Here is an 18814-nt window from a genome sequence, read left to right as displayed (position 1 = left end):
TTATATAGTACAGATTGGCGGTAAGCAACGTGTTCCCTGACTGCTCTGATACCTCACAACTCCTGGTAGCAGTTAATCTGTCTCTCTGAGGAGGATCTCAACAGCAGTGGAAAAGACATAATCTAGAAAATATGTAGAGAGAAATTTGAGTCCAGGGGCCACCTAAGTATGCAGCTGCCTGTATTCTCAGGTCTTCTCAGTGATGCCCTCCAGCTGATGTGCTGCATCTCCATGTCTGACCCGGGGCATGTTCAGGGCAAGAGAAAGGGCTAGGTAAGAGGACACATGGGGACCCAGGAGAGGTATTTTCTCTATGATGGCTCTGTAACGCACATGCTCCGCCTTGCCTACAAGCTCTGTGCCCTGTCCCAGTGCACCTGTTCAGAAATAACATCTGCTTTAGGGTGAGAACGTGGGATTTCTAACCTGGGCACTGTTGTAAAGGTCTGTGAAGCTCAGTCAAGTTCTAAGTGAAGTCATGCTGAGCAGTGAAATCATGTGTCTAAGATTATTCTTCTCTTCCTAGTGCTGTTTGTGCTTCTGCTGTGGTACTACGACACCTACCTTTGACCATTGACAGTGTATCTCCTTTGCCTTACAGGTACTTCATGAGTTTAGTTCAGATTTTATTATTAACTGTGCTGTCATTAAAGGGGAAATCATGCAGGTCAGTTGGTGTACATCACAAATTTTTGCTGGGTAAGGGATACAGATTCAAGAGAAAACACAGACTATACTAGCAAAAGGAGTGCTTTGTCAACAAAGTCGACACTGTTTGCATAGGTAAAATCAATGCCATAAAAAAGTGATCTTCACATCAGCTTATCTTCATCTATTTAACTGTTAAAAAGGTACTATAAAAATAGTAGTCAGGACAGATATTACTGCATCATCTTAACTTCCCTGTGCTTGCCTTAGTTTTGTATCTGCAGAAAAAGTCTTAAGAAATGAGGGAAGAGAAAGGTAGGCTGCAGACATAGCGTAACAGACACATTGTGCCTTCTTTCCCAGCCATTGCATCCCTCGGTCTCCCCTGGCGTGAGTACATGAGTGAGAAAATACCGCCCGCTAGTGGTTTAGGATGCAGCAGCCCGAGAGACCGCTTGGCAGAGGCTGTTTCCTATTTTTGCTTTGCTGATGCCGCTACCGCGGTTGTGCCGAGATGAGGTGGGTGGCTCTTATTCCTCCTGCCCAAAGATAAAATCAGCATCTCTGGAAAAGGTCAGCACTAAACTGTGTGAGAAGAAGAGGTTCTTACTGGCAGTGCCGTGGGTCACTCGCACGCTGTTTTTCATGGTTAGCTTTAATGTCCAGATGAAATGCTCTAAATAAGGCATGGCATTTAATCTTACAGTTGTGATAATAGGAGAGCAAATTGGTCGAAATGGGGTTAGGTTGAGCACATAGCTCTAAATCCATAGCACATTCAGAGCCATCACTACTTACTGAAGTGAAGGTATAAAGCAGTGACCATCCCAAAGCTTCCTCGAGGACAGCCCTCCTTGCAGGGCAGGCAGGCAGAGCGTTGTGGAGGCACCTCTGCTAGCCTGGGATGAGCTAGCCCCAGCGTGGGAAGCAGCATAGCACCAGTGTGCTTCACACTGCCCCAGCTCACTAGCCCCACTCTAGAGAGGAGCTAATTAGCTCAAGTGGAACATGTTGCTGACACAGCAGACCTGCTTTCAGACCTGAGCTGATATCTGCCCAGCTCAGCATTGCGCTGTGTGGTGTAGGCAACTCAGGATGTCCAGGCTGAGTTTTCAGGGTGGGTGGCAAGATACTTTTTATTTTCTGAAGATATTTCTCAGAGACAAACGCCAAGAAATGATAAAAACATAGGGACAAAGACCTCAGAAAGCCTCCTCCTTCCCTTCCAATTGTTTTCCTTTTTATGAGATAAGATCATTCTTAACAGATGTTTGTTTACCTCTTCATAAAAACCTCCTGTGATTCTACAGCCTCCCCAAGCAGTGTGCTGCAGTGCATTGCTGTTCTTACCGCTGCAAAGTGTTTTTCTAATGCTTAGCTATATCATCTTTATTGCAAATTAAGCTGATTATTTCTTCTTCTACTTCTGGTGAATGTGGAGGACAACTGTTTAGTCTTTCCACCCATTATAACAAACGTTTATGCGCTGGAAGACTGTTACCATGCTTCCCCTCCTGTTGTTCTTTTCCTAGAGAAAACAACCCCAGTTCTTTTATCCATTCCTTATAAGTCATGTTTTTTTTGCATCTCTTACCATTTTGTTGTTTGCTTTTGGACTTTCTCCAATTTGTCATCATCTTCTGTAAAATGTAGTGCCTGGAACTGGACATACTGTTCCTGCTGAGAGCTCAGCAATACCAAGTAAATGCACAGAATAATTGCTTCCTTTGTCTTATACACAAAACTCCCCTTAAAGCACTTCAGAATGAGATTTGTCTTTTTTCTGTGGGAACCTCACTTAACAGACTCATATTCAGTCCCACCCCAGCCCTTTCTGTGCTGCACTGCTATCGAAATGGTTATGATCTACTTTGGACCAGTGTGTTTGGTGTCTATGCCCTCACCATTTCTGAATTATACCTTGCTACAATCACCTCTGCAGGCCAGCTCTCCAGTGTCTCCTGTTCATTTCAACTTCTGATCTCTCCTGTCCCTCTACTTTCAGAAGGGATGGCAGACCCCAAACCAGCTGCCATCCTTTACATTTTGTCCTCTGTTCTGTTGTCTGAATCACTCAAGGAAATGCAGACCAGCCCTGGGGCCAGAACTTCAGGAAGGTGATCCTCCCAGCTGGCAAAGTGAAGCCCTGATAATTACCCTTGATTATGGTACTTCAACATGTGTAGACGCTGTACAGTGGTCTGCTTGCTGCTCTGGGGGGTCTGTGATCTAGATATTTCTGAAATGCTCACTAAAGTCGACATACTTGATATCTACCATTTCCTTCTCATCTACCAGACCTATTAGTCAAAGAAGAAAATTAGCTTGGTTTGACAGGGTTTGTTCTTTATAATTCCCTGCTGCTTGTTTCTTATCACCTTATTGTCCTTTAGATACTTATAAATTGATTGTTTCATAATTGGCTCTAGTATCTTTCTAGGTATCACAGGCTGACTGGCCTGTAATTCCCCAGGTCCTCTTATAACAGTAATTTTCAGAGCAGAACTGCATTTAAGTTAAAGAGATATTGAAAGGCATTCCACTTTTGCTCTGCTCATCTTTATTCATTGTCTAGTTTTGTTCCATCCCTTAAATTAAAAACATATTTCCCATAAGTATTTATCTTCCACTTGAGCCCCAGCATAATCCAACCCTGACTTTACCTCTTCTGTTACTTGCATACTTCCCCAATTTCGCTCCTTCTTGATGCTTTCTATTTTTCTTCCTCTCTTTTCTTTGTATTTTGTTTGCAGTTTTCTAGCAAAATGTATTCCCCAGTTCCCTGAGGGCTCTGAAGAGGTGCTGAACTTTGGGCAAATCCTGGAAAAATCTCAGAGCTCTGCCCTTAAAGTGGGGACACTGACATTTGCCAGTTTTGCATGGACATAGCAAGTTCTGCCCAAAGATTTGCCCAGCACTAAGTACTTATAAATGATTTCTGAGTCCAGTAGGTGGTAGAGAGAAGAGGAAAGTCTGAGGAGATTCTCATCTCTAGTGATCAGACTGATAGGCAGCTTTGGCTCAAGGGTGGACAAAGAAGCATGTTACTAGAAAGAAAGTGTCCACTAAGTTGGGCGGTCATCTAGCAAATAAGAGTGTTGGGTAAATCTCCCAGGTTCTTGTAGGGGGGCTGAATATATCTGGTATTCAGCTTCAGCCATGAGTGAAAGGTTTGTGTGTTCAGCAGAAGAACAGGAAGCATGTGCCACTTTCTAGCTAAGCAGATCAGGAGAAGATAACTTTGTTTGAGGGAGAGGTATCATTATCCAGGGTTATGCACTATATAATTGCACAATCTGCTATCATGCATGAACAGAGCTGTTCAATAGCATGGCCCTGCCTTGTCCTGACATCATGTCTGTGTTGGAAATCCATCTGGAATGACAAATCTCACATTCTCCAAGTGACCTTGCAGTTTGTGAGCAAAAGACTGAGTTATAGTGGAGATTTTACTGTCTCAGTGGTGCTGGGAGATGGGAACTCATTGACCAACTTCAAAGCAGCTCAAGGATGAGAAGTCATAGAATCACAGAATGATTTGTCTTGGAAGTGACCTTAAAGCCCACCCAGTTCCAAACCCCTGCCATGGGCAGGGACACCTCCCACCAGACCAGGCTGCCCAAAGCCCCATCCAGCCTGGCCTTGAGCACCTCCAGGGATGGGGCATCCACAGCTTCTCTGGGCAGCCTGTGCCAGGGCCTCACCACCCTCTGAGTAAAGAATTTCTTCCTCACATCTAATCTAAACCTACCCTGTTTTAGTATAGAACTATTACTCCTTATCTTATCGCTACCCTCCTTTATAAAGAGTCCTTCTCCAGCTTTCTTGTAGGTCCCCTTTAGGTATTGGAAGGCTGCTCTAACGTCTCCCCAGAGCCTTCTCTTCTCTGTGTTGGACAACTCCAACTCTCTCAGCCTGTCTTCCTAGGAGAGGTGCTCCAGCCCTCTGATCATCCTTGTGGCTCTCTTCTGAACGGTGTTCCTTTTTTCTGTTTTAAAAGTGGAGGTTATGTTTCCACTTTTCCAGTTGGTGAGGACTTCACCAGGCTGCCACTTCTTAAATATGATGGCTAGTGGCTTAGCAGCTTCATCTGTTAGTTCCCTCCAGACCCTCAGATGCATCATATCAGGTCCCATAGACTTGTGCACCTTCAGATTCCTTAGATGGTCTTGAACCTGATCTTCTCCTACAGTGGGTGGTTCTTCATTCTCACAGTCCTTGCCTTTGCCTTCTGGGACTTAACACTATGTGGCTAGAGCTCTTGCTGGTGAAGACTGAGGCAAAGATGCTGTTGAGTACTTCGGCATTCTCCAGATCCTAGGTAATCTGGTCTTCTGCTTCCTTCTGGAGAGGCCCCACATTTTTCTTAGTCTTTTATCACTGAGATACTAAAGAAGCCTTTCTCATTGACATTGACATTCCTGGCCAGATTTAATTCTAACAGGGCTTTAGCTTTCCTAACCTGTTCCCTGGCTGCTCAGACAATTTCTCTGTATTCCTTCCAGGTGACCTGTCCTTGCTTCCACTCTCTGTAGGCTTCCTTTTTGATTTTGAGTTTGTCCTGGAGCTTCTTGTTCATCCGTGAAGGCCTTCTGTCATTTTTGCCTGACTTCTTCTTTGCTGGGACGCATCACTCTTGAGCTTGGAGGAGGTGATTCTTGAATATTAACTTTCTTGGACTCCTCTTCCCCCCCAGGGCTTTATCCCAAGGTACTCTATCAAGCAGATCCCTGAAGAGGACAAAGTCTGCTCTCCTGAAGTACTGGGTAGTGAGCTTTCTATGAGTTCTCCTCAATGAAGCAAACTTCTTTCCAAAGAAAATAATGTCTTAGAAGTGCTAGAGTCATCCATGGTTCTTCTGAAGGCAAGAAGTCCTAGTATCAACATTACTCTCATTAGCCACAGATATTTCTTGTACTGGTATTTGGTGACGGATGCACTCAGCACTTCTACAGGATACTTAATGAAAGCATAAAAATTAGGCCAGGTACACAGGTTGGAAGTGTTGGCCATTGTTGATCTGGCACTGTCAGTGTTGCAGTGACTTGAATATAATTTCTGCATCAGCTACATCTTGCAAGCAGTTCTGCATCTTGCCAGAAAGTGTTTGATATTTGGATAGTATTTGCAAATGGCAGATAGGAAGTTAATGGGAAATGTCTCTGACAGTAGCTGGATGTAATTAAGAGATGGACTGTAGCCATGTAGTTACATACCAGATCTCAGTTTTGGCTTATTTAATTAGAGAGATAGGGCCCAGAAAAGGGATACGCATGTTCAGCCAGAGCTGTTTTTCGAAGGAATAGTTTCAGTCTGAAAAGGGACGGGCAGTTTAATGTCTGAACCATTTGGCCTCTGTGATACGGCAGCTTGCAGGCATTATTTAAACACGTTAGCTCCTGGTTGTATCAGTCAGTCCTCTGTCTTTTACTGCTTCCCAAAGTGGGGATGAGGGTGGCAGTGATGACCATTAGTACATGACTCATGTACTAATCCTAGTTTATCTCAGCAGTGTCTAGCAAAACAAAGCAACAAAATAATTCCGTACTCTTCCTTACCATCCTTATTCCTCTTGTTGAACAAACTGTGCCTGTTCTTAATCAGTGCTTATTCTTGGGCTCTGTATCTTCTCCTCTGTGTGTCCTCTCGCCAGGAAGTCTCTTCCAATGCTTTATATAGCTTGAGCAGAAAAATGTCATGTACCAGACCTCTACTACTTCTCTATTAAGAGAGTGATTTATTAAGGTGTTCAGAATATGACCTTTATTCCAACTTTATGCATAAAGATTGATTTTTCTTTGTCTCTAAACTGGTCCCTCTTGCAAAATTTGATTCTCTTCCATGTCTAGCTCTTCTGAAATACAGCCTGAAAACCATCCTCTCTGCCTCCAGTTGTGCCTTAGATACTGGGACTGTGCAACTCAGCTTAAAAGCTGCTTGGGAAGACAGCTGTTGAATTGAAGCTCTGAACTTAAGCATTTCTGGGCATTTGTGCCCAAAAGAGGCCTCAAATAATTGGTTTGAAGATATAATAATTTTGTGGCCCTCATGTTATATCTCTTTCAAATGACAGCTTTTCTAGAAACAGCATCTCCCAGAGCTATTCTGGGTAATTAAATTCTGTGATAATTTTGTGTAAAGAGGGAGCAGAGCAACTTGCTGATTTGTCACTTTATAAGCTTGGTACCTGTATCATTGCTTAGCAGATCTTGCACCCCATAATCTTCTTTTTCTTCAGAGCTGGGCACTGAGAAAACATTCTGAGCAATTCATACAGAAAAACCTACAAAAATACCACCTCAGAATAAAGTCATATCCTTTGCCTCATAAACAAAACTCATAGTGCAGTTGTACTTGCGGATGCATTACCGAACGTGAGATATTTCTCTTCTGCAGGCTCTCCAGCATTTTTGCAGATGGCTGAGGGTAGGCAAGTATGCCTGAGGTAACATTCCTGTTCGCTGGGCTGATGGAATTCGGCTACACTCCTTAACAAAACAGTTTGTTTTAGACATTTTTGATGTATGTGCATGTCCAAAATGCATTTGGAAGAAAAACTAAGCAGAACAAAGACACTGAAAGGCTAGGTGGTACAACTAGTATTTCTCAGCTTTGGTTAAGATTGACTGATGGTTCTTTTTTCCTAGTAAAAGATGTTAAAGAGCAGACCAAAGTATCCAAGAATGCCAAATTCAGATGCAGTGCCTTAGTGACCACCTGTGCTGGAAATCAGCCGTGTGCCTTGGTTGTCAGAGCTGGGTCTAGGGTAATAAATTAATTCAATTAGTTCTGCCACCATCAGAGATGTGGGTGCTCCCTTTTCACCTGTCATACCATGAAACCCAGAGACTAGTGAGTGGGGACACAAAGAGCTGTGCTGAACCACAGCAGATCTGCAGAGATGCTTCAGTCCCTGCTTAACTGTGCAAACTTCCCTTTATGCATGTATTAGGTTTTCACTGCCCGTTGCCTGCTCCTCTCCCCCCTCCACTTTTTCATGTTCAGTGGATTCTCCTCTCTGTGTCTCTGCCTCTCTTTCTCTGTTTTTTTTTTTTTTTTCTCTCTATTGTTCCCCACGTCACCAACTGTCACTCACTTCATAAAGCCGTCTGGCTCGGAGCTTAAATATTGCAGGGCAACTAAAACCTGCCATCAGAGCCAATTCAGTCACATCTGCTCAGTCGTGCGACAAGATTGGGACTTTTAGGGTAGGGAAGAAGAGAGACAAAAGTTCACTCTTCACTGCAGAGTGCCAAGAGAGGAGGGGGACACAATTCTTCGGTGGAACCTTTCCCAGTGGCAAGTTGCTTGCTCAACATCCTTAATCTATATGATCTTTCTTGCTGGTGGCGTGCTCAGATTGCAGTGTCTGGAATGGCAGGGAGGGGGTTTGCAGAAAGCCCATGTGAGTTAGGAATACAGGTCTGTCAACTCTGAGTGGGCTTAGGTGGACTCTTGCTCTTTTCCTCATGATAGGCAATTTAAGGGAAAAGGGGACTGCGTAAATTCATCTCTTTCATTTTTTTTTTTGAGATTTGAGAAGCTGACTGACTGCAGGTGGAGTCCTAGGCGTCTGAATTGGTTGCACCATTCATCTCCAGTCCACCTGAAATTGTTCCTTAGAGTTGAACCAACTGAGAAACCTTGAATCACTTCACTTGCAGAAAATAGGGTGGTCATGACAGAGTGTTGAAAAATGTGGCTAGTTCAGAAGTGATCGCAGGAGGAGTTTAGCCAAGTGCAGCAAGCCACAAGTGAGGCATCTGATGGAATCAGGAAACATTTTTCCATCTCTTCTACAGTGAGTTTTCTGTGTGATAAGGTTTATCACATCTAGAATGCTCTACCATGCTGTAATGGAAATGTTCAACTGGTAGCTGTGGATACACCAGTGTGACTCACAAGGAAAGAAAGGGATGTAGTTCACTGCAGTGCCTGGGGGACAATGGAGTTTATATTGTGCAGTCATGTTTTTTACAGAGTTGCACATGATTGGTAACTGTTTGGTGTACTTTGCTCTGTGAATTTGCAGAGAGAGAATGTTTAAATCAGTTTAGATAATGTATGTAAACAGCATAATCTTCTGCTAGACTTGTTAATGTAAGTGCTGACATTAACACACTCCTTTACACAACTTTAATGACTGAGAAAGTAGCAATTTTCTTCAGTGATTAAATTATATGTTTGCTGCTTGTGCTTGCAAGGTGTTTGTGCAAGCTGAAGGACTGTGTTCTGTTCTTCATTCTCTAACGTGTATGTCTGGGGTTAAAATTTTACGGTGTTTAAAGATGAGAATAATCAGTCCATCTTGTTTTAGAAAAATGACATCACAAGGATTTTTTGGTTGAAAATTTGTGAAATTCCCCAGAGTCACAGAACTCTCAATATTTTGTGTGTTTGTCTATGTGTGAATACGTACACAGAGTAGCTGAAACAGACTGGTATGCGTTGGTGTGTCATAACATATGGCATCACAAATATATCCCAGTGCTATTTGAAGGAGGAGGGAAGTTGAGATACTCAGATTTCCATACTGTTGACTGTACATTCTTTTTTCCCAGCACGTGGATATGTATGTCTGCATCTAGAAAACTATAGATGGAGGTAGCATCTAAATGATGGACTTCTAGGTCCCTGCGAACAGCTATTTTGTGAATAATGTTAGCTGTTTCTATTGGTGTTGTCCACAAGTCACTCTTTCTGGATCACTATAATATTCTGTATTCCTCAGAGACTTCAGACTACTGTGATACATTAAATCAGACAATCCCTAAAAAGTTTCCTCTTTATTCCCTCTTTCATAGATTTTTCCCTTACCTAAAATTAAACAGTAGAAAGTTTTGGATATGCAGGATGAAGTCGTGGCCAGAAATAATCTTATCATGTAAAAATATTGAGGGATGTAATGTTTGACCTGCATTTCTTGAAAACGGACTACTTTCTTAGCTTTCCAATAGGATATCTGTAGCTGGCTTCCGTCTCTGTGTTAGCCTGGGATAGCAACACACGTTTTATAGAGAAACTAGTATTTTAGGTCCCAGTAGATAGATCTTCATGTTTCTCTCCAGGTTGGTTCCAATGTCAGTGAGGCAACTGACTTGAAAAGCAGATACAATAACTCCAATAATGCTAAATAATTATACTGTATATAATGCATATTGCATAGCAAAACTAGTAAATATGGTAGTTATTAATCTTATAAAATATTAGTAACATAGTAATGCTGTTGCTATTGCTATTATTACCTAACAGAGTGATTTCTAATGCACATTTAATATATGCAACCTATAGAGAATCCAGGTTTGTATACATACAAGATGGGCACCAATTTGAGATCTGTTTGACCCACGTGTGGCTCTGCTGAAGAAGAGCCTGGGTGCTTGAAAGCTTCAGTCCTTCTAACCGCTGCAGCTGCATGCTGATAAATGTGTTCTTCTGTACTGCTGGCAAGTGTCTGTACGTGTATAAAATCTAAGCAGGCACACGTAACTGAGCTTACAAGAGACCACAGAAGACTCCTATCTGGAATAGGAGTTAAATATACTCCTTGGCTCAAAAGTAAGTGACTGTTTAGAGCCAAGGAAGAAAGAATTTGGTAAGCAGTTTGCTCTGGCTTCTCAGAACTTCTCTTGCTAATAAATCATTGTGATCAGGGCAAGCAAGCAACCTTCTTTCTGTTTCCAAAGTATGTTAGGGAAATACTTACTAGTTGAAAGCAACAACAGGCATCAGTGGGAAAACATGAAATCTTTTAAATTTAGCATAACTTGTGGTCATTCTCTTTCTTTTTTCTTTCCTTAGACAGTAAGAAATGGGTGACTGGAGTTTCTTGGGGAACATTTTAGAGCAGGTGAATGAGCAGTCCACTGTCATCGGGAGAGTTTGGCTCACAGTGCTCTTCATTTTCCGCATCCTGATCCTGGGGACAGCTGCTGAACTCGTATGGGGAGACGAGCAGTCAGACTTCGTGTGCAACACCCAGCAACCTGGTTGTGAGAACGTCTGCTATGACGAGGCCTTCCCCATCTCCCACATCCGGCTCTGGGTCCTACAGATCATTTTTGTATCCACGCCTTCGCTAGTGTACTTTGGGCATGCAGTGCACCATGTCCGCATGGAGGAGAAGAGGAAAGAGAGAGAGGAAGCCGAGAGGCGTCAGCAAGCTGAGGTGGATGAAGAGAAGCTGCCCCTGGCTCCAAATCAAAACAAATGCAACAACCCTGATGGGACGAAGAAGTTTCGCCTGGAGGGGACCCTCCTAAGAACCTACATCTCCCACATCATTTTCAAAATGCTCTTTGAAGTGGGTTTCATAGTTGGCCAGTATTTCCTGTATGGCTTCCGAATTCTCCCCCTTTACCGCTGTGGGCGGTGGCCCTGTCCCAATCTTGTGGACTGTTTTGTCTCTAGGCCCACAGAGAAGACCATCTTTATTATGTTCATGCTGGTGGTGGCTTCTGTGTCCCTCTTCCTCAACCTGGTGGAGATCAGTCACTTGATCCTGAAAAGGATCCGGAGGGCACTGAGAAGACCAGCAGAGGAGCAACTGGGGGAGGTGCCAGAGAAGCCCCTCCATGCCATCACAGTCTCCTCCATCCCAAAGGCCAAAGGCTACAAGCTGCTAGAAGAAGAGAAGCCAGTGTCCCACTATTTCCCTCTCACAGAAGTAGGGGTTGAGCCCAGTCCCCTTCCGTCTGGCTTCAATGAGTTCGAGGAGAAAACTGGGATGGGGCCACTGGAAGATCTCTCCAGGGCATTTGATGAGAGGTTACCATCATATGCACAAGCTAAGGAACCGGAACAGGAGAAGGTAAGAGCAGAGGAGGAAGAAGAACAAGAAGAGGAGCAGCCAGGACCTCAGGAAGAGCCAGGGGTGAAGAAAGCGGAGGAGGAGGTGGCGAGCGATGAAGTGGAAGGGCCTTCAGCACCTGCTGAACTCGCCACTGATATGAGACCCCTCAGCAGGCTAAGTAAAGCCAGCAGCCGGGCCAGGTCAGATGATTTGACTGTATGAGGCTGCAGGATACGGGGAGCACATGAAAAGGAAAACGAGGAAAAGAAAGAAGAGAGAAAGAATCAAAAGATATTTTAAGCAAAGTGCTAAATGGTCATTTGAATATTATTTCCGCTTGAGATTCTCAACTGGAAAGGTACTATCATGGTAACTGTGCCTTATTTGCCCTATATGTCCATTTGAAAAGGAACATTTTCCCTGTTTCCACATGCCAGCTCATTCCTTACAGTAATATCTACACTGTAAACATAACTGATATCTTTTAAGACCAAACATAGCAGTGAAACCCAAATGTCACCACTGTGAATGTACTTACTGGAAGCTTTGTGTTCCAAATTTTTCTAGGAAAGTGGGGAGGATTTGTCTCATGAGCCAGCTAGGGGGACAGCTGATATACGACCATATCTAGTATTTCTCTTTCTGTTTTCACCTATTGCATACTGAGCAGATCTCCCCTTCGCTGTTGGCATGGAATTGCATTTATTTAATTTACAAAGTGAATTCTGTATTTAGCATCACCACGCTATAATAGTAAGCACTATTTCCCCTCTCTATTCAGAAAGCAAATGCCAAAAATGTCCACAACTTGTTTATACATGCAAATTTGAGTTAGGTAAAAATATTTTCCCTTTTTTCAAAAATATTTTTACTCTTCAAGTGATAGTGACAGTGGGCGAGGTTAACACTAGCTCTCTTCTAGGATTTAGCAGATGCCCACAGATGGATTCTTTGTTCCCAAGAGGGTCATCCAGCCCCAAGCCTACTTCAGAGCACTGGGAAGAATAAATTCAAGTGATATATTTTTTACTTGCAGTCTTGTGACTTAAAGACCTGAAACTCGATTTAGCAAAGCAAACGTGGGAAGTTTTCTGTGAAAGGAGGGACAGCTACAGTCCCCAGAGCATGAAACCAAATACAAGCCTTCACAGAACAATCCTGACATGTGCTCAGTTCCTGGAGCTCCCAGACTTACAGGCACTCAGCAAATCTCAGGTATGGTGTCCTGAAGGCACCTGTGAACCTAAACCACAGGTCTGGGTGACTATGTGACTATTTAAACCTCTGAATACAAAACTGGTTGTTCTAGTTTGTAAAGTCTGATAAGATAATAGTCTTTTGACATCCTTTGTTTTTAATTTGACAGACCGGAGCCATCCAGCGGTCTACTTCAACATTAAACGCCAAAGTCTTGAATAAAACAAGACCTTTCAAAAGATCATTTAGACCTCTTGTGCCAACAGGTCTGTGCAGAACTCTCACAGCCTCAGTAAATCTTTTTGGTTACAAAAGGCAGAAAAGCATGTGCTTGCAAATGTTTAAATGTCTGTGGATTTCTATTTTTACGACTGCAGCAGCACCTTTGGGCTGGGACAGTGCAGAAGTACATTTAAAAGCTTTAGGTTACCAGCTGTGTCCCTCCTAAAACTGAGCCTCATGCCAGAAAAGTGCAGGTATGCACTCTCATTTGCTCTGCTCTGCAAACCTCAGACCCTGCCAGCTCAGCGAATTCTTTCTGCTGGGCTGCAGCCCATTCCATTGTTCCCAGGGCAGGCCCTAATCCAGGTCATGAAAAAAACAGTCTTTGGCACAATGCATAAAACTCATCCTGCCATTAGCTAGAAAAGACCCCCTGCCGACTCCCATTGTAGCAGGGCTGACTCAAAACCCACTGAAGTCAAATGGGTGTCTGAGATGGATCTCGGGTGGGCTTGGACTCGCACGAGCTGTCCTGCTCTACTGTGTCCCAGCCCAGGCGACCCCTGGTACAATCACCTCTGTCACTGATGTAACCTGCTTGGTGGAGGTCCCATTCCTTGTTTCGCAGCTGCCATGTTCTAGCACAAAGGCGGCTGAACTTCACTGATGTGTGAAGTAAGCTGTACATATGTAGAAAGTTTGTAGGGTGCGTTGGGATTCTTCAGCACCGTAGCGGTGCCATGTATTTTTTACACTATTAATCCTTTTGCTCCCCTTGGGACTGTGTATTTTCCCAAGGTTTGCAGCCCGCGGTCATAATCTTTGCTCCTTTAAGAAAGGCTGCTAGGTTTTTAAGAGAGACTTTGTGAAGGAAGACTGGAAGGTACCTCCTCAGTTTTGGGAAAAGATACGGCAAAGCAAGATATGTGAAGGAACATACAGGGGGAGAATTTGGAAGCTACCATTTACCCATTCTCTTAATACAGAAACAGAAGAACGGTTAACACAAATGAAAAGCACCTAGCCAAACAAAAATGAGGAAAGAGAGTTTTTCAGAAGGAAAAATGCGTTCAGCTCTGGGGCCTCCAACACAAGAAGGACATGGGCCTGTTGGAGTGAGTCCAGAGGAGGGCCACGAAGGTGATCAAAGGGTTGGAGCATCTCTCCTATGAAGACAGGCTGAGAGAGTTAGGGCTGTTTGGCCTGGAGAAGAGAAGGCTCCAGGGAGACCTAATAGCAGCCTTCCAGTACCTAAAGGGGGCCTACAGGAAAGCTGGGGAGGGACTCCTTGTCAGGGAGTGTCGTGACAGGACAAGGGGTAATGGAGGAGGGTAGGTTTAGATTGGGTATTAGGGAGAAATTCTTTACTGTGAGGGTGGTGAGGCCCTGGCACAGGCTGCCCAGAGAAGCTGTGGATGCCCCATCCCTGGAGGTGCTCAAGGCCAGGCTGGATGGGGCTTTGGGCAGTCTGGTCTGGTGGGAGGTGTCCCTGCCCATGGCAGGGAGTTGGAACTGGGCAGTCTTTAAGGTCCCTTCCAACCCAAACCGTTCTGTGACTCTATGAGAAGATTCCACTGTGCCCAATACTCTACTAGAATCCTAGAAAGAGGATCGAATGCAAATGAACAGCAAAACCACCACATTTATACTAGATGGGATGTATTACCTTTTTTTTTTTTTTTCTTCACAGAGAAGATAAAAGAGAGTTGTAATAGGTCTAAGCATAAAAGAACCTACTCATTGAAGGGTGTTGGAAACGCTTCCCTGTAGGGAAAAGAGTAACCTGTAACCATTCAGTGTGAGGTATCTTCTACTTTCTTCAGAACATCTGACCCTTCCAGATACCAATTTACCAGACTAGATGAACATTCCCTCAACCCCCATTTCCTTCTAATTACTTGAAAAGTCCTTTTACCTGCAAAATATTTTAATAACCATCCCTGTTCCTGACCTCTGACATGCTTATCTTCATTAGATCATTGGACTACTTAAAGATGAGTGCTTATTCATCGGAGGTTTATGATTCATAATATGGCTGTCAGACAGTCCAGTCTTTAATCATAACATGTCGAGTATGTCATTCTTTTTCAGTGGAGTGCCTCGGTAGAATACACTACATGCAACATACTGAATGGACACTCTGTAGTTCTTTCACAGCTGCCGCAGGAAAGCTCATTTCTTCCTCCAGGTCATGACAGTGCAATGAATTAAGCCAATGTTTTCCTCCTGCAACCCGTCAGCTGCTTGTTGATTTCTTTCAAGCCAATTTTTGAGTGCCCTGCCAGGCTGCTGAAGAAGCTGCAGCTGCCAAGTATGAGCCACGGCATCAAAGCAGTACTTCTCAGCAAACTGGGCAGGGAACTAACAGTCAGGTTTTATGGTGTTCAGCCTCATCTCTGCAGTGAAATCACCGTGGGACTGTCAGCAAGTCATTCTTCCTTGTACAATCGGGAATCATTTTCTACCTCACGAAGATGATGTGAGGCTCAATATATTGTGTTAGTAATAGAATGGGAGGTCCTTGGATGGAAGGCCCTACAGCAAAGGATTATTTCTGGATGTGATAGCATATAAATGTATTTTATTCCCCCCTCAGTGAGACAAATTTAATCATTTATTCAAGAAATTCCTAGTGAAGTTGCGTAGCAGCCTCAGAGCTATGGATTCCGAGTATTCAAAAAATAATTAAGCAAAACATATATATATAAAGAACAGGGAAATTTATCTTCTTGGGAAGGGGGAAGTCACTGGACAACGAGCCAGGCCTGGATCATTTAAAGGTGTGTATTACCCCCTTGGCTCCCTGTGCTAATAAATCATTAACTGATCACGTGGCTCTCTGGAAGGAGCACAAGATGCAAGTGTCAAATTCACCAAAGGAGGTGAAAGTAGAAGAGAAAGGTAGTGTTAGCTTACAATAGCATGTGGGAGTTGGTGTTCTTAGTGTCTAGAGCAGTGGGCCTAGGATAATGATCTTAGATTTACTTCCAGCTCTGCTACTGACTTGCTGTGATAATCACTTTACCTCTCGGTGCCTGTTTTTTCCACCTGTAAAATGGGTGTAAGAATTTCCACCTACCTCACAGGGATGTTGTGAGGCTTCTTTAATTCTCTTTGTAAAGTAAGTAGGAATGATCTGATGAAAAGCACTGCTGAAATGTATCCTTGTTATTTCCTGCCAGAACTTCTCACTTGGTTAATATGACTCCTTGACTAAGAAGGGCAGTAGTCTGAAAAGGTGAACACTGCATTGCACTGACAACATTAACACTGATGTGGATTTGCCACGAATGGAGAAGACTCTGTTGACTGCCCATCCCTTTCTCCCACCTTGGGTTTGGCTTGGCTGTATGAAGCCATGGTGACAGTGAGGTTCCATGGACCCCTCTTGTCCATCCCAGCATCATTCTGTGGCAACGTTTATGCTTAGATAAGCCAATTTCTGGAGGAGGGGGGCAAGATGGTGGAGCTTTGGCAATTTTAAGGGCTTCATAAGGCATTTGGGAGAGGGTTATAAAATGCATGATATTGCTGGGCTTCTGTTTAAAACCACTAAATGCAAACTCCAAGTGAATTTTTCAGAATCTCTGTGGAAGAAACTCTATGGAAGAGTTTACAATTGCTTAAGGGATGCAGGAAAAAACACCCTTCATGAACAGAAAAACACATTGTCATATTACACTGATTATTTCTAATAAGTGAGATAGGTACGAATGATCTCTTAGCACGGAAAAAACAATGAAGTACAGATTACTTCTCCTGTAGGACGGGAGGGATTTGAGGGGAGTTCTGCTCCCCAGGTCTGTGTGGGTCTGAAATCTACTTACTGAGGGAGGAAAGTCCAGTCGCTCCTGCCACTCGGTAACTCACTGACTGTGCAGTTTTACATTGAAAGAGCAACCGTGTCACACAATGCTGAAAGAAGTGGCAGATTGCTGGTTTGTATAGAAAATGGCTTTTCAGGCTTACAACTGAGAATAATCCCAGCCTAAGTGTAGTTTTGTTTAATAAAGACAGGAATATCCATGAAAACTAGACTAAAGCCTTCCCATAAGCCTAAGGCTGCTGCGATAAAATGGCATATGGTGCCAGATTTCTGGAGGGCCAGGGCTGGATGAGCATACCAAAATCAGGGGAGTCGTCTAAGTATGGGACTCATTTATTTTTTTTCCCCAAACAGAATGATAGCACCATTTCTTAGGTTCTGTGTGTGCTACACCTTTTAACAGGGCTCAGGAAAGGCTTTTTGCCAACACCAAATGTGATTATACAGTTGGGTAGCAACCATGGCAAATAAATGTGTGTTGACTTGCCAAGACATAGCCTGGCACACAGTTCTTTCCTTGCAACTAGCTTGGCATACACCTATTTCAGTAGAACGGGTAAGACTCGTGTCTCTGTCAACAATGTAAGTTTTTCTCTCAGCAGTTTGTTCTCTCAGCTGTCCTAACAGACAGTTTGAAGCCTAGAGAGGAGAGGGCTAAGGGGACGGGGAGCCCTCATGGCTGTCTTCAGCTACCTGATGGGGAATCACAGGGAAGATGGAGCCAGACTTTCCACAGTAGTGCACAGCAAAGGGTCAGAGGCAATGATCACAAGTAACAGCAAGGAAAATTTTGACTAAAAATTCTGACAAGGAAAAAATTGTTCAGGTGGAGAGGGGTTCAGCAGTGAAACAGGTGCCCAGAGTCATGGCGGGATCTCCATCCTTAGAGTAAGAAGCCTGACTGGTCTGACTTTGAAGTTGTCCCTGCATTGAGCTGGAGGTTGGACCAGCTGCTTCCTTCCAGTCCGAACCACCTATCCCACGGGAGGCTGAAAGCTCAGCGAAGCCACTGTGTGGCGAAACAAATGGTGTGGGGCATTTTCTGCCTCTCTGGGGTGCTCTGGTAGAGCTTGCTTGGATTGTCTCAACTGGCAACACCAACTAACCACAGCAGGGGCCAATGCACAAACACAACCAACCAATGTTTGGTAGCTAGAGAAGCCCCAAGGGGCCAGAACCATGTGTCATGTAACTGGTTTGGAAAGACCACCGCAAATTAGAAATATATGAGTAAGCTTGCCAACAGAGAAAATCACAGAAATATAAGGGGCTTAGACCTTGCTAGCTCCCTTTAACTTCAGTATCAACTGTGCCTTTAAATCCATCTGAAAGTGTAGAGGACTGCATTTTACTGTTCTGTCAACAAAAAAAAAATGTGCATTTTAAAGCTTGCTGATCTGTGATGAAACAGAGCTGAATAGAAAAGGTGATTACAGAGCTACTGACAGAACATTTTGAAAAAACAAAGACTGTTGGCCTTCGCCTTGCTGGATCCAGCCTAGTCCAGTAAAAGCAAAACATTTTTTTTTTTTTCCCTAGGAGGAAAGGGTCTATATTGCTTGGAAAAATCATGGAATGGCCTACCAGAAAACATAAGTCAACACAGCAAAGAATTTATGGAGAAACATTAAACAGAAAAGTTGTCTCCTACTGAGTTTCTTTGAAGTCCAGGGGAGAGCTGGATGGAAAGATGACCAGAACAATGAAACCCAGTTTCATTGGGTTTCAGTGCTCAACAAATGAGCATACAAAAAAATCCTGGACTGCAAGCAGCTGCTGAGCAGAGTCCCTGCAGGAGGGCAGCAGGGAACCCCAGGTTCAGCTCAGGGCACCAGCTGAGGGGCAGCTGCTGACAAAGGCTGATGCTAAGAGGCCTGTGAGCTCGTAGTCTTAGTACCTCATGGCAAAGGTATGGCAAGACAAGGTAAGCAATGAATTACCTGCCTGTTACCAGATCTGGTATCACTAGATTTTAAGAAGGTCAGTGACTTTAAAATAATTTAACTTTTAAGTCCTGGATCCTGGGTTTATCTGGCAGAACCAAGAACCAGAGCTAGTGTAGGCAAAGCTGTTTTCTTTTTTCTTTTTTTTTTTTTTTTTCAAATCCTTCAACCAGGGTGTATGAAGAA

General features: G+C 43.7%; 1 protein-coding gene across 1 annotated transcript in view; it reads left to right on the top strand.

Annotated features, from left to right (window-relative positions):
- Window positions 1-18814, top strand: part of GJA8 (gap junction protein alpha 8) — a 33986-nt gene extending 15172 nt beyond the window's left edge. The window contains exon 4 of the mRNA XM_040566846.1: window positions 10450-18814. Within this exon, the coding sequence (XP_040422780.1) occupies window positions 10460-11662 (1203 nt within the window). The 5' untranslated portion in view covers window positions 10450-10459 and the 3' untranslated portion in view covers window positions 11663-18814. The remainder of the gene's footprint in view (window positions 1-10449) is intronic.

Source organism: Cygnus olor, chromosome 1 (genome assembly GCF_009769625.2).
Source record: "Cygnus olor isolate bCygOlo1 chromosome 1, bCygOlo1.pri.v2, whole genome shotgun sequence".
In the NCBI taxonomy this organism is placed as follows: domain Eukaryota; kingdom Metazoa; phylum Chordata; class Aves; order Anseriformes; family Anatidae; genus Cygnus; species Cygnus olor.
This window is presented reverse-complemented; position numbering and strand designations above follow the sequence as displayed.